Source organism: Pyrgilauda ruficollis, unplaced genomic scaffold (genome assembly GCF_017590135.1).
Source record: "Pyrgilauda ruficollis isolate IOZ18807 unplaced genomic scaffold, ASM1759013v1 scaffold3, whole genome shotgun sequence".
Lineage (NCBI taxonomy): Eukaryota > Metazoa > Chordata > Aves > Passeriformes > Passeridae > Pyrgilauda > Pyrgilauda ruficollis.
In genome coordinates, this window is record NW_024524377.1 from 7,157,288 (window position 1) to 7,173,056 (window position 15,769).

Here is a 15,769-nt window from a genome sequence, read left to right on the forward strand (position 1 = left end):
CTAAAGGACCACTATTACAACAGTCATTTATTTTGTGAGAATGTTGAAAAATGAAATTACATCAAGTCTGCATATTGATCACTTTATTAAACTGTTATTTGATACACTTTGAATTTAAAATATTCTATGTTATTATTAGCTCATACATGACTTATCAGAAATTCAGCCTGATGGTGAAGGAAGGAGGTTCCTGAATTCTCTATCCCATTCTCATGTATTTGATACTTCAAAACTGTGCAATGTGTAAGTATTTTTCCACTTCAAATTGAAGATCATAAATTCCCTGCTTTGTGTGAAGGATTTGGTCACATGATTCCCATTTCAGTGGCAGCAATGTTGGTGTTGCTCTGCAGAGCTCCAGGCTGTGACTGGAGTCTGAGCAGGAGGAGCTGAGCTACCCTTGCTGCTGTTCAGGAGGATCAGGAATGCTGCAGCCACTGGTTTTGGTACCTGAGCTAGCTTTGCTAGCTGTGAGACTGAGATTTTTACAATATATTTGTAATTACAATACATTATTTTATATATATATATATTACTCTGGTAAATGTGAAAGACCTATAATTCATCTAAAATTAGTTGTAATTATTTTATAATTAGCTAATTTATTTCTCTCTAAGCAATATGACAGTGAGTACATAGATTTAAAAAAACTTGCCTTCCTCTTTGCTATTTCAGAAAATCTGATAAAGCACAGCAAAAGTAGGTTACTCTTCTTTTTTTTTTTTTTTTTTTTTTTTTTTTGCCTTCTCTCAAAATAGGAGTATTTCAAAAGGGGATTAAAGCTTATAAAATGCGCTACTGTTCATTTTGTAGATGTTTTTAGCTCTGAAAAACATCAGGTAAATAAAGTTACCCAAGTACAGCTGTAAGGTTTAAAAACATCAATATTTCGAAAATTTATGCCCCACTGGTAGCACAATAAAAACCCCTGGTCTGTGAACCCAGTTTGTGTTTAAAACTCAGAAGCAGATGGGAGATCTTTCTCCTGGAGTGTAAGATGTGCTGCTTGAGCAGGATCAGGACACGACTCTGCAGTCTGGAAAGGACCAGTGGAGTTTCCTGAAATGCAGCCTGGTGTGAAATGCCAGTGTACAGGAGTTCTGTGCGTCTCTAGCGGTCATTTCCATACAGGTATAAAAAGTCAAGTATCACAGAGAGTTTGTCACTGTTACTGATTGCCCCCTCAAAATATCAGCAACTGCACAAGCTGCAAGCTGAGCCCTGGGTACATCTCCCTGTCCACCTCCACTTCCCCCCTCTCAGCTGGTTCAAATTCATGATAAGGACTTGCTGAGAAAATCTGATGCTAACAAAATTGTCTTTCATTATTCCAGATGGTTTTTCTGTATTTTAAATGAATACAGTAAACTTAATCAAGGTCAGATTACTACTGAGGATTCCTAGCATCCCAGATTTGAAGCAATACACCCATCCCACATCCCTTCTCCTTTTCCCCACCCCTTCTCCTTTCCCCCACCCCTTAAACTGCTTTATTTATACATCTGATGAACATTCTTGTGTGTCAGAGCACAGTAATAGTACCTGTTTTTCCAAAGAAGCTTCTACTGGAAAACTAAATCAAGGAAGGCCTAAATACCCCAAAATACAAAATGTTATTTATGTTTGAGGGGAATTACAGAAATCCAGCATTGGCCCATGCAATTCCATCTAACTGCTCTTGGATTTTTTTTTAAACTATGATTTATGTGTTTGAATGAGCTCTTTGATTTTTCTGTGTTGTGCCATTCTAGAAGTAACTGTAGGCAAAACGTTGAGTTTTATGTGAGCTATTTAGCTCTGTTGTAGAAATTACAAGGGGAACTGTTTTCAGTCAGTAAGAAAATAATTATAGGGAAATATCCACATTACTAACTCAAATGAAATAATGTTAAGTTTTACATTTGTTTCCTATTCCTTAGGTATAATGTTGAAATTAAAGGCAGATGTTTTTACCCCCAGGACAAGGGGCATTAAATACATTCTTTGCTGCTTTTACAGCAAGTGTCACACAACCTGTTTCTCTACTTCAATTTCTGTGGAGTGGACAGAAGTCCCAGGAAGGTGAGAATTCAGCCAGGTGAGGAGAAGGGATCTCTACATGTGCTCTGGGTGGTTCTGCAGGCACATGATGAAATCTTGGATTGATCGACCCTCATAGCAGATCTTGTAGATGGTTGTAAATAATGGAAACCTGAAAGAAGCATATAGGAATTAAAATAGTTTTGAAAGTTTATATGAACATTTCTATTCCATTTTAATGGAAATAATTTTTTTGTTTTGTTGAAAGTGGAAAAATTTTGTCTCTCTTTACAATATTATTTTATCTTAGGGCTGCCTTTATTGGAAGAATACTGGGCAAAGGAGTTAAAGAGGGAAAAATCATGGGCATAACAGCACAGAAGAGCTGTTTTGGAAACAAAATACCTATCCAGTATTTTTTATTTAAAAACAATTTTGAATTGCATATCCTCTTTTCCTGTTGTGTGCAAAATGGATATATTATTTGCAGTCATTACTGATATCCAAAGGACTAAAAAGAATAAAAATGTCTAATGATTTTCTTTTCTTGGCTTAAAGGATTCTTTTCCTTTTACAAGCTGTCTTTGTCATTATGTGGTAAAAAATGAGTCCACTGAATGACTCGGAGCTGAGCATGTAACAGAGGGCAATTATAGGATAATTATTAGGTCAAGCTGTGATTTAAAGCTGCTGTCAAAATGAGCTTTCCTTTTCTCTCTCATTTTTGAAAGATATTGCCACTTGAATCTTCTGTATCTGTTCCAATTCTAATAAGTTTTTAAGTATTCATTTAGCAGTGTTTGACTTCTCAGTACTGCTGATGTATGAGAGGAAATGGGATGGAGGGGAGTCTAGCTTTTCTGTTGTGTAAGTTGAGTCAAAGGTTTCAAATTATTTATAATCTTACATCATCCCAAGCAATTAGAATACTTTTTACCTTTACCTTTTTACCTTTGTGGCACTAAAGCATTGGTATCAGCACATATTCCCTGCTCAGTGCATGTAAAAATTTTTGATTAGGAATATGATCCTGAAATTTGTGCTGGGATAACCAAATTCAGGTCTGCACTCAGAGCAGGACTGCTGCAAGCTGCAATGCTGGTATACTAAGAACAAGAAACCCTTTGGCCCATGAATCATGTCTGCAAGATGATTCTGTGTGCAGCCTTAAATCTTATTTGGGGGATGGGGATGTCTGGGAGGCTTCTTTACATTATAATTTCTTTTGTTTCCTGTGTATGAGCCATTCATTTAAGAGTTGGTGATGATCTCTATGGGTCCCTTCCAATTCAGAATATTCTGTGATTGTTTTCCCTGCTGTTCCAATATGTGATCTCACATGACTCTATTAGGCACTAACAGTATCCCCTGAACCTACTCTCTATCTGTGACTTGTTTCTTCTAACAATGCTCAGCCCTTCTCCCATTCAACTGATCCTGGCAATGAGGAGTCAAGCCAGGCTCTAGCAGGGGCCCAAGATGTAGAAAGCTGTTGTTGCAGAAATGAACAAGATAATTAAACACAAGTACAGTTAAGAAGGTTATGAATCACTCATAATTTGTTTTTGTTGTTTTTTTTTTTTTTTTTTTTTAAATTCAAAGCACTTACTTATGGAGCATATCCTTCTGTTTCAGAATTTTGTAGACTTCGGCTGAGGTCTGAGGACCTTGCAGCTTTTGTCCATTCAGCATCTCTTTTTCCAGCTCCTCAATGGACTAGAAGAGAGAAGACAGATTACTTGGGTCAGAGGGGATACTGCTGTGATACCAGCAGCTATCAAGGAGGTAAACAATTAATGATGCCTTTGTAAAACACAGAAGGACTTCTCTATGTGTTAGTGTAAAATATTTCAAAATCCTCCTTACTTTTCCTGTGCGAGCAAAGGCTTCTGCCACTTTTCTGTTGCGTCCCCCGTAGCAGGTGGTGATGAGATCAGCAACCCCACAGCTTTCCAAAAAGGTGGCTATTGACACTGGTCCCTTGCAGAACATCTTGGCAAAGGCCACCATCTCCATGAGGCCCAGGCGTATCACTGCTGCCTTGGTGTTGTCGCCGAAACTCAGTCCATCGCAGAACCCTGCACCTACCGCCACGATGTTCTAAAAATGGGCCAGTGCAAAATACAGGGGAGGGAAGGAAACTGTCAGCCAAGGTGTGCAGCTTATCAGCTCAGCTTACTGAGCTCCAAGGAGCCCCCACAACTCTGTCTTCATCAGAACAAGGGTCAATTTCCAATGACTATGAGTTTATCTTATGAAGAAACACATCAGATAATGTTGAGCAAAAGTCACTGGACTTTTAGAAGATTTTTATTAAGTATCTACTGTTACTCCCATGGGCAAAAACCAAAGCAGTGTTTCATACACTAATATTGCAATCACATAGCATGTATGCAATTAGTGTTTTGTTTTCCTGCTAGTTCCAAGTTGGATCTCACTGACCTTTCTATTAACTCTTAACTATTTAAATTATCCCACACAGAGTCATACCTTTCTAGGTTTTCTTTGTGGGTCTCTGATTTGAGCAGGCATGGATTCTATGACGATGCTGCAGTAGATCAGATTTTGGGCTTACCTACAAATATCAGTAGAACTGCCCTTGTCTACAGCTCTAAACAGATCTCTCAGGATCTTAAACGTCTTCACAAGTCCTCACCATTGTTCGGCATGCTTCCCTTCCCACCTTCCGATTCCCAACTCCTAAATAAGTCCCTAAATAAATGTAGTTCAGTGTATATGAGTAATATGCCACGTAGTGCTACCATTGGCATGTTTGCTCCAGGCATGTATGTACCCTAGTTCACATGTTAAATTTTTAGGGCTTTTTTAGCAGAGGCAAAACCAAAACCATGATTTCAAGAAGTGGAATGATTTATCACAAAACATTAAAAAAGTCTTCCATCTGTTCCTGCTCCTCAGAGTTCTGCTCTGTGGCCAAAAGCATAGTCTGCAGTGTTTGGTTTTGTCTGTCAAAATGTTTTATTTTTGTATGTGAAGTTAAACAGGACCAATTCTTTCCTCATCAGTCATCCACCTCCTCCATGGAAAGGTGAATTATTGAAGTATAAATGACTAAATGTATAAAGAAGTAAAAAGGATCACATGCTGAAGTCACTTTCAGTTCATATAAAAGCAAACTCAATCTCACACTGTTGTCTCCTCATTGGAAATTTGGTGATTCTGGTGTCATTTCTGATCCCACCTGGGATCTCCATGTGGACATTGCTGAGTTCCACACAGATGTGCTGTAAACCATGGACATAATTATAAGTGGAGCTACTTGAGTAGTGAGAGTCTTTGTTCCATGTGCTCACAACAGGCAGGCAAGAAAACACAGTGGACTAAACTCTGGTCTCAAAAACAGATGTGCCTCTGGTAAAATAAAGATAAAAATACAAGTATTTTTAAATGCTTTGCCTGCAGCTGCATTTTAAATAATTTTCCCCTTTTTGGGGGAATTTATTTCCCAGGCTGGAAAATTTATTTCCCGGGTTGGAAAACTAGCTCATGAATGATGCATCTTGTCTGCACTCATTCACTCACATGGTGACAGGACTCAAATTAGACCCTGTGACTTACAGAAGACTCAGGTGAGGTTAGAATTTGGTCCTAATAAAACATATTGGCTTGAAAACACTCACTTTTAAGGCTCCACAAAGCTCCACTGTATCAGAGTCAAGCACCACAGTAATCCTGAAATTGGGGGTCTGCATTAATTCTTTAAAGATTTCTCCTTGAGTTTCGTTTTTGCATCCTGTGGGAAAGAAGGATGAAAGAGCACTTTTACAATGTTTCAGAGGGACTACTTCAGCTAAAGGTGTTGCTAAACCAGAGATTTGTGCAACAGCAGTTTCTGCTGCTGGATGCTAGTGTTAAGTGTAGGCAAATCCAGGGCATTGATCAATATTGCTTAATAACACTTTAAAGTAGATACCCCTTAATGAATCTTTCTGCCTGAGAAAGCTTGTACAACCACAGACCTTACAAAAGACATTATTTACAAACCTTTTCCTGCAGGACAATGGTATAATTTCTGCTTTGAAAATGTAAACCTGTGTCACTGCTAAGTACTATCATGGGGCACAAATGACTATTGCCCAGTTACAGGAGGATCCACAGATGATGTAATTCCAGGTTGGCACTACTAAAACCTTTACCCTACCAATTCTACAGAGGTCTTGTGTTGCTACAGTGCTCAGCCAAGGAGAGCCCTTAGTGCTAAAGGAACTGAGGTTTGCCATAACTCAGAGAGCCCATGGCCAGCTGGGCAAAGACCTTTAAATAGAGTTGCACTTGAGTTTTGTATATGGTAACTTGGTTTCCTTCAAGGTGAGCTCAGCTGTGAGTTTTACTAGCCTGGGGCACCATACTCTGGTAGCTGGGAGGTTTCTCACCATCTCCTGAGAAACTTTAGGTTTGCTTCTTGTTCTTCACAGTACCAGTTCTCTTTGAGGTGGCTGTTTCTGGACTGCATGGCTTTCCATGGGGACAAAATAAGGGGCAAAGCTCTTTGCACAGTCATCATCACATCATGGCTTCAAACCAGGCCAGGAGAAGTTAAATTCCCCCCAAGAGAACTAATATAGCCCAACCCTCCTAATCATGTCTAGTCCTATTTGTGCCTAGCTGCTCTTTCAGTAACAAATGCCCAGCTGGTACAGTTGCACCATTACTGTTATATTTGCAAGGCAAAGGAACATTATTGCAACACAATTTATTTTTCTTTTTCCTTTCCTAGCTATTTAAGGATGTAACTTTAATTTTGACTGACTTCAAAACTACTGGATGAACTTTCCAAATCAGGTCAGACCCAGTCCTGGGAGGATCTGAGGCCGTGTCTTGGCAAGCAGTCCAAGTGGCAGAGAGGAACAGAATGTTACTGGGTTTTCTTTTCCAAACAAATTTTAAGATGAAGAAATACACCTCTGGGAGTGTGAGCACACAGGAGCTTCTGGTTACACTTTTTTTTCTAGACCGTATTGTGTATCAGCTGCTGGGGTACTCTGTGTTGAGCTCTACAGGCACAAAAGGTGGCTCTTACCAATTCCTACAGAAACAGGATTAAGCTGTGATATTTTCAATGGATTAAATTAACTCTCAGCACTGAAACCCACTGTCAGTTTGAATCTGATTCTTTTAGCATCAAATTCTCTGGAAATAATCCTGGCTCCCTGAAGGAGCTCAGCAGGCACTGTTCCACTCAGGGACCACCTGGGACCAGTCACATTCCTCCGCTTCTTGCAGAGGTTATCCTGCCACAGGTGACTTAAAATCTCAGCTCTAAATGGCTCTTTGCAATAGTTACCAATGGTGGTTTCACAGAACTTCTCATCAGCCACTTCTTTGGCTATGTTGGCCCCCATCAGCACACTGATCTCTATTTTCAGCTGCTCTCGAATGAGGTCAGAGATGAGCTTCAGGCCATCAGGACCCTCATCAATTCCCTAAAAAGAAGATAGTTAAAGCCAAGGTATTAGAATAGGAAAATGACAGCAGCAGAGCACTGGTAAAGCAGAAGGCATTCTGTTACCTGCAGCTCTCTGGTTTTAATTGAAAAAAAAAAGGGTCTAATAATCACTAGTGTTAGCCATTAATACAAATGCTCTGGGTTTGTACTTTGGTAACTGCAAATTCAAGGCAGGGAAGGGGTGACAGTCAAGGTAATCCTGCAAGAGGCCTCACATGAAGTGCTGCTGTCCTGAGGCTTGCTTTCTTTGATGTTGTATTTTTCCTTTCAGTTAAATTTCTGTAGTACAGGAAAAGACATTTTAAACTAAGTCTACAAGAAATGGCTTTTTTTGCAAGATCTAAGTGTTTATCAGAGTGCTTTTTGGGTGTTAAGGAGTATACTGAACTGTCTTGAGTTTTTTAAGCTGAATTTGCAGAAATTTTCTTCCTCTCCCACCTTCCTCTCTTCTTACTGCTGCCTATGAGATAATTTCTATAGAGCAGAAGAGCTGGTATTGAAGTCCAAAAACTTGAATTTCATTTATTTCATTACAATTCTAAGTGGGATATTTCCTGTAATGCAATCAAACAAAGAAGTGGTAAGAGTGCATTCTATACTTTGCCTCTGGCTTTTAGTTTGACATTCTCTTAAAATATTAATTCCTTTAAAGATTACAATAATCTGGTACCTCTCTAACCTTAAAAAGAGATTCCTCCATTCATGCCAGATTGAAATTGCTTCAGTTTTGCAAAATCATTAGTGTTATTATGCCATTTTAATGCTGCCAAGAACAGCTTTAGCATGTACTTGGAAGAGGCACTTTGACGCGGGAGTTCTCAGTTAGGAGTTAACTGAGGCTGTAGTCTCAGAGTATTTTTTCTGGCAGCAGTGCCAGCTTTACGCATCCCTTCCTCTGCCCATTTTCACCTCCATGCTGGTCCAAGTGGGAACTGATCCAGGCTAAACATGACTGGCAAAAACAGATACTTTTAGCCTGAATAGGTTGCCCCATCCTTCCCTGTCCACAGCCAGGAGAGCAGCAGAAGGGCTGGCAGAGCTGGGCAAGGTGTAACTCTTGCAGAAAGAAATGCTTGTGTTTATGCAGAGCACACAGCTGAGGGCTGCAGCTCCTGCCCTTAAGTTGGAGCTGTTTATTTACTCCATATTGACTGGGTACTGTGGAAACAACTTACCTTGATCAGGGAGATCCCAAATGTCCCAGGTTTTATCTGTCCTGCAATCTGTTCACAGATTCGTCCAATAAATTGATGTGGCAGAACAAACACTAAAATATCTGCCCCGTTTGCTGCTTCAGCCACGTCTGGTACAGCCACCTGGGACAAGAGTGACAAACAAAATGAGCCCCAGGTAGGAATCCTCAGTCCTTGCAAGACACCATCATGCCAAAGCCATGGCAGATGCAGTGCCAATGTCCTTAATTTTAACTGGCCCTGTGGCATAGCTGCCAGCTCTCCAAACAAGCAGCTACAGATCTCTTCTGAAATATCCAAAGCAGTTGAACTGTTTTGGGGTTGGATTTTTTTATAATTTTTAAAATAATTTAACCCTGTGTGGATAATCTGGGAAAGATGATATACTTAATAAATTTGTGGTGTGCTGGGGAAGCCCCTTTGCTAGTTCAGCTTCTTGATCTGGTTCCTGAAGATGGAACCCCATAAGATTCTTCTGGAATGAGTGGTAGCACTGGGGAGCACAGGAGAAAAATGGAGTGGTGGGACAGAGGCTCTTCTAGAAGTCTTTAGTTTCCATAGGTCACCAGCTGAGTTACTGAGGGATAAACTGTATCAAAAGACAGAGATTATCATTATCTTTGGGTGTGTCTTTGTTTTAAATATACAGTAATTTTCCCAAGACTTACAAAAACCTATACAACATGCTTAAAAACTATCTAGCAGTATCTTCCTCCAAATGCTGGCATTACTCAGAACAACAATTCAAGCTAGGCTACAGAGGCAACAGCAGGTGAATTTGAGCCTGCTGGAAGCAGTTTACAGTAGGAGAAAACATCACTCTTGGATGCAGCCTTGGAGCATGCAGCCTTAGCAAGTGGTTTCCCAGCAAGAAAACCAGAGCTGGTGCCAGCCAGGCTGCTTCTCTGGGAAAACAGTGAAGTGGGAGCAGGGCAGAGGCTGGCAGCACTGCACAGGCTGTGCTCCTGTCTCTCCAAAATTTCTGCAGAGCAATGCAAGGAAAAGCTCAGCTTGTTTGGTTTTCTTTTTTTTTTTTTTCCTCAGTTGGAGATGGTCTGAGGGTCCCTCCACTGCAACCAGCTGATTTTTGCTGGTGAAGCATCAGGCTTTGCTCTAAACAGGGTGAAACTGGCCCCAAGGGATGATGACAAAATCTGCTAGAGGGTTGTAAAAATAACAGTGACAAGTCAGTTGTAACCCGGGAGAACTGTGTGCCAAGTTCAAACACTAGGAGTGCAAATATGCAATCACAGCACAAAATGGAATACTAAATATAACCACTCCCCAAGTGAGGAGACCCACCACATGCAGCATTTTAACTTCCCTTTACAACTGCAACTGTTCCAAAAATGTGGCACTACTCACAAAGCAGTGGTGTTTGGCAAAATCTTGAACAGCCAAACCCCCTCATCTCATTTGCTTAGGTAGTAGTAAATTATCTAAGGTGATTAATTTAAGTAGAGATGTGTAACTTGGTATTTTAAATGTGCATGAAAATAAATACCTTATATTTTGATGGAATTTAGAACTTTATTAACTATAGCTGTTCAGAAATCACCCATGAGCTGATAGCTCATTATTCACCTCCTTGTAAGCCACAGCTCTGCTTTTGATTTCTTTCTCAAGAAAGGAGAACAGTAGCTTTGCCTGTTTTTCCAGAAGATGCTCTGGGTTTGAAATATCTCAGCTCTGTATAGACAGATCTCTGCCAGGGAGGAGGATGGTGTGATACCAGCACAGACACAGTTGGTGTTTGAAGTTGCACATGACATACAAGACAAGCAGCAATCACAGAACTTAATTATATTCCAGGGAGTTATAATGGAGTGAGTTAGGTGGCAAACCAGAACAAAACAGTGAATTGCTTCCTGATTTTTTCAGACATTGCCTCCCTTATTAAAAAAAAAAAAAAAATTATATATATATATAAATTCAGTTATTTAATTTTTTTTATATATAACTTACCACATTGTGGGGTATCTTATACCCAGGCAGATATTTAACATTTTCATGTTCCTGGTTGATGATTTCTGAGAGTTTTCTTCCATTAATCATCTCCTCAAATACCCACATCTTGACACTGGGATCAAATCTGTTTGACTTCTGGACATTTTTGCCAATGATTCTTGCTATGGCTGATCCCCTTTAAAATAAAATAAAAATAACTAAAAGGGGAAAAGTACTTTTTTTGTGAATTGGAAACACTAGTTACTTTAAACATCATAACTCATAAAAAGCCTGTGCTATAAAGCTGTCTAGGTGCTTGCAACATTTATCAGAAAGCTTTATCCCCTACCATCCATCAAGAGCCCCTCAAGAGCCCCTTAAGAACAGAGGAAGTAGAACAGGGGAAAAATATAACTGCAATAATGGAACTGAAGTAGTATCAAAGGTTATAGAGCAGGAATGTGATGTACCATCAATAACACTAAAAATACATTATCTGAGATGAAAATCTCTTATGGTCCTCAGATAATTCTGTTTTTTATCAAGATCAATAAATGTAAAATAATCCAGGTGGTAAATAAGTGCTGAGCAACCTTGCTGTGACAGTCTTTGTGCATCTCATGTAAAATAGATGCATCCCACTTTTCTATCCTTAACCAAACAGTTACAATGAGGATTTTACATAAGAGCTAAATGCTCAGAAAAAAAAACCAAACAAACAACCCTTCAATCTGGTGTTTCTCTTTACTTATTGTTCTAATTATCACTGTAACAGGACCTGTAATACTTGCAGCCTAAGGATATTTTAACCACCCAGTTTATTCATCTTGAGTCATGCTGAGCATTTTTAATTTCAGGTCCGACAGTAATTTTATTCCCTCATCATCACTGCAGCCTTGCAAACACTCACATGGCAGGGGGAGAATTAGAAACCTCACAGAAATATTGTTTAATGAACTTTAAATTGTTTGGGGAAGAGGGGTGATTATTTTTACTCCTCTCTTCCATCTCTCCATTTTAATGCTACTTTAATCTCTCAAGTATTGGCCACTTTATTAACACGAGTGAAAGAGAAGCTCCAGTTGCAGCACTCTTTTCCTCTGGCCCACTTGTAACAAGGAACATGAATAGGATTTAGCTGTGGTGTGTGTTCTGAAACTGATAAAGTTCTTGGGGATATCAAAGTCCAGGCAGGTCTATGCCGTTAATGATTCAAAGGGAAACTGCATTGTAACTGACTCTCCTTGGTTCACCCATATTTTTCATGAAACAGGCTTGCATAAGGTTAAATTGCTTAATAACTAATAAGTTCTTATTAATAGGTAATTAAGGTCTTAATCTTTAATGATAAAGAAATCCTGCTGAGATCAGGTTTCACTTTGCTCAGTGTTGATTATATGCTACATCCTGAGCTGCTGTAGTGCTTTTTTTATCTAGTTATTTAGTTTGGGGCTTTTTGGTTGGTTTGTGGTTTTTGTTTTGGGGGTTTGTTTTATTTTGTAAGGGATGATTTGGTTTGGTCCTTTACAATATTTAGGGAAGTGCTTTAAGGGTGAACCTTTTCTGTAAGAGTTCTGACATGTTTTAACAAGAAAAAGGTTTGGGTTTTTTTTATAAGCTTGAGATATAAATTCATCGTCCAGGTTGTCCAGCACAACCTGGATGATGAACTTACACATCAATCCTACCCATAAAAATAACTTTTTTAGCTAAGTACCAAGAACATACAATTTTCTGTTGAAAGATGCAGACTCTGGCTCTAATCCCTGAAATCCTGAATGGGACTTGCAACTCTCAGTAGATAAACACAAACCCTCCTGCACCTACTGGCAACCACAAAATGCAGTGCAGCACTTGCTTCGCTCAACCATATCACTCATGAACCTCCTGGCAGTGTTGACTTAGCAAGTCCCCGTGACCTGCTGAACTTCTGCAGCTGACATGAGCTTTTGCAACATTGCTGTGTCACGTGTCAGCCACGATTCTGAGCTGCAGGAAAGCCTCAAGAGCACGGATCTGAACTGCTGGCCAAATATTTATGAGGAACATAAGGAAAAAAAATGTTTGCCAAAGGTAAACGTATTTCTCTGTAGCACTAAAACAACCTGTTCTGCCACCAAGGCTATGAATAAATGTTACTCATACATCAGGGCACAATGTTTATGTCCTCCCTGAGGATTTTATAGTTGGTGTATATGGTAGGAAGCAAGAATGGGCCCAGACACACAGGCAGAATGGGTAAGTAGATGGTATTGAATGGGCTGGAGTCTCAGTATCTCTGTAGTATAGCTCTTTTCAGGTTTGTAGGTACATGTGGAAAAACAGAGAACCTCCTCGAGTACAGCTCTGAATACAACTAAGTGACTTTAAATGATGTCTTGTGGGAAGGTGGACAGCCTGGGAAAGGCAGGAGGTCCCTGCTTGAGGATGCAGCAAGAGAATGATGAAGTTTGTGCCTGTGGGCTGACCAAAGGTAAAAAAAGTTGCCTTCCAAACATGCAGTCAGGCTGCTGAGGGCTTGGAAGAGACAATGAGCTGTTGCCTGCACAGGCAAATGAGGAAGGAGAAAGTGGCAGGGAGAGGGATGCCTTCCCTGAAAAAACATGTGGAAGCAGCAGTTGAAGAAACAAGTGATGGGGCTAGAGAAAGCCAGAAGTCCAGAGGTCCAGAAGATTTGGCTGTGCAGTTCCATGTGAAAAGCTGCGAGATGTCATGCACAAAGAGAATGCATTGCAGGCAGTGGACTGTTTTTACAAGGCAGGAAGGCAGAGAGCTGTGTGTTAACTCTGCTGTGTTCTCAGCAGCTCACAAGCAACCACTCCCTCACTTACTGACTCTTCTGGCATTACTTCCACCTAGCTGTCAGATATTTTTAAAATCTTATGGATCTTGCTCTCCTTGTACAAAAACAATCACCAGAACCTGGAGGCTAGGTTTGCTAATCCCAAGTGCATGCACATGCATGTTGGTCTGTTTGTTTGTGCTCAGTGTACAGGAAGCATAAGAAAAGTAAGATGCTATGTCGTGTGAGATGGATTTACTGATCTTACTGGGATCTGTCAGACTCAAGGAGCTCTAGAGACCCATGCTTTTGTCCGGGCTTGAAAGGACTGAGCAGTAGCAAACATATTTGTAAGAATGAAGGTAAATAGGAGACCTGAACACTATGCTGTGTCCGCACCAAGACGCAAAAGGACACGCTGAGGAGGTTGGAAATGGAAGGTGCCAATACATCGTGGCTTTAAATGAAGCCTGTGCCCCGGTTCCTTCAGAGGAACACAAACAGCATCACCACCCTTCACACTGCTGAATGCTTCAGTTTGAACTGCCGGGGCCCTGCAGCAGGCACACACAGCGACAGCTGCAGCTCCGGGCCTCTCTGGATTCTGTCGACAGCCTTTAAGCGGCTCACACACCTGGGGTGATGCGGGAGTCTCATGCTTTTCCAGTTCTCACGGACTGGTGCATCTCTCGGGACCGATGGCCCCTGCCCAGGAGCCCAGAACCGCGGCAGGACGGGGCCGGGGTCGCGCTTTCAGGACCATGGAGACGCTCCTCGCCCCCCGCCCCGCCGCTCCCCGTACCGCACCTGTTGCGACTCCCCCGCCCGCCGCGGCGAGAGGAAAAACCGGGCAAGGAACGGGGGAAGGAGGAGGAAAAGGGAAAAACACGAGTCAAAAAAGGGAGGAGGACAAAGGGAGAGCCCCCCGCGCTGCGGCACTCACCAGTTCCCCGAGCCGATGATGCAGACGCGGAGCGGCGACATCCTGCGGGCTGCGTCCCGCCCGCGGGGCTCGGCTCGGCGGGCCCGCTCCCTCCCGGCCGCCAGCACCGCCCCTGGCGCCCGGCCCGGCCCCCGGCGATGCGGGAGGGACGGGCGAGAGCGGGCGGCGGCCCCGGGGCAGCGCCGGCTCCTCCCCGGCCCCGCCTGCGGCCCCGGCGGATGCTCTGCCCGGGTCGGTCCTTGCCCGAGAGCTGCCCTGCGAGCCTCGGCTGGGAGCGGGGGGATTCCGTGCTCTGGAAGGGGGAATGGGGAAAATGGTGCGTTCTCCGAAGTGTACGGGGATAGGGACCTGCGTGGGGAAAGAGGGAAGCCCAGTGCTTCTCGTGGGTGGGACCTTCCTGCCCACCGGCAGAACCGAGGGCTTCGGTAGGGTGGGTAACGGGGCAGAGGAACAGCTGGACTTTTCGGGACAGTGAGAGACATCTCAAGGTCCCACCTGCCCTGCCCCACGAAGAGTAATGGTTTAAATCCTTCAGTCACGTTAGGAACACACCAAGAAAAGGCTATGAGTGCATTAGCAGAGCCAAATTCAGCTGATAAACCCTGAACTATATCGCAGCTCTTAATATGGGACATCAAATACAAGTTGTCTGCAGGGAAGAACAAAAAGGAGTGCTGGTCCTTTTCTCCTACATTGTTTAATCATGCATAACACCCTACAAATGACCACATTTTACCTCTCAGCCCTCTAGCCCACCCTGTCTCCTCTTCAAAGCACCCTTCTCTCATTTTTGAGCCAAAGGGCTGCAATTGCTACCTCTCCAGCTCTTGCACTCCTGCTTTCCTCTCATCCTGCCAGGGCAGGGTTCCTGTCTCTGCCAGGGGGCTGTAGGCTCAGCAGTGACCACATCTGCTGCCCTCACCCCAGAGTTTGGCTCAGTGGTTCCTGGCTCTGTGGGATGTGGACACCTGACCCTGTGATTCATAGAGGGAGGCTGGCTGCCAGCACTGGAGGAGCCTGTGGGTGTTTCTGGAGGTACACATATGTTCATCTCGCCTGCTGTCAGCTCCATTGGCTCAATAATTTGGTGCATCCTGGTAGTGATGACGGTGTGGACTTAACAAAAAGACTAGGGAAAAATCCTGCAAAATAATATTTGGAGAAAATAACCAGGCTGATGAAAAGGAAGGTGTAGCTGGGACCCGGGGAACCTGTGAAGCCTGATGGGGATTCTGCAAGAATATGCATTACCTGCAAGCAAAGTTTGAGCACAGATAAGGCACAAGAGCCTTTCTCTGGTTCCAGGAACATTTGCAGTATCCTGCTTGTTCACCATGATTTACTTCTTCCTCTGTGTCCCTTCATTCTCTTCTCCCTTTAACTCACCTTGCTCATGAGAAGAAGATCTAAAGTGGAGG

At 42.3% G+C, this 15,769-nt stretch overlaps 1 protein-coding gene across 2 annotated transcripts; it reads right to left on the bottom strand.

Annotated features, from left to right (window-relative positions):
- Nucleotides 1–9: 9 nt before the first annotated feature.
- LOC121356515 (glycerol-3-phosphate dehydrogenase [NAD(+)], cytoplasmic-like) lies at nucleotides 10–14,516 on the bottom strand. Of its 2 annotated transcripts, none has more exons than XM_041473053.1 (8): nucleotides 14,352–14,516; nucleotides 10,645–10,822; nucleotides 8,662–8,802; nucleotides 7,325–7,463; nucleotides 5,661–5,773; nucleotides 3,886–4,119; nucleotides 3,629–3,735; nucleotides 10–2,191 (listed from the first exon to the last, which is right to left on the bottom strand). In XM_041473053.1, exons 1-8 carry the CDS (start codon nucleotides 14,390–14,392, stop codon nucleotides 2,095–2,097), a joined length of 1,050 nt encoding a protein of 349 aa, XP_041328987.1. In that variant the 5' UTR covers nucleotides 14,393–14,516; the 3' UTR covers nucleotides 10–2,094. The 2 variants fall into 2 exon arrangements, with proteins under 2 accessions (XP_041328987.1, XP_041328988.1); XM_041473054.1 differs by lacking the exon at nucleotides 14,352–14,516 and adding an exon at nucleotides 14,043–14,279.
- Between the last annotated feature and the right edge of the window lie 1,253 nt (nucleotides 14,517–15,769).

Coding starts and splice junctions, on each gene's coding strand:
- LOC121356515 (XM_041473053.1), bottom strand. CDS start 14,392: ATGTCGCCGCTCCGCGTCTGCATCATCGGCTCGGGGAACTG. Junction 7,464..8,661: donor TTGGGATCTCCCTGATCAAG/GTAAGTTGTTTC, acceptor TCTTCTTTTTAG/GGAATTGATGAGGGTCCTGA. Junction 3,736..3,885: donor CCTTTGCTCGCACAGGAAAA/GTAAGGAGGATT, acceptor TCTCTCTTCTAG/TCCATTGAGGAGCTGGAAAA.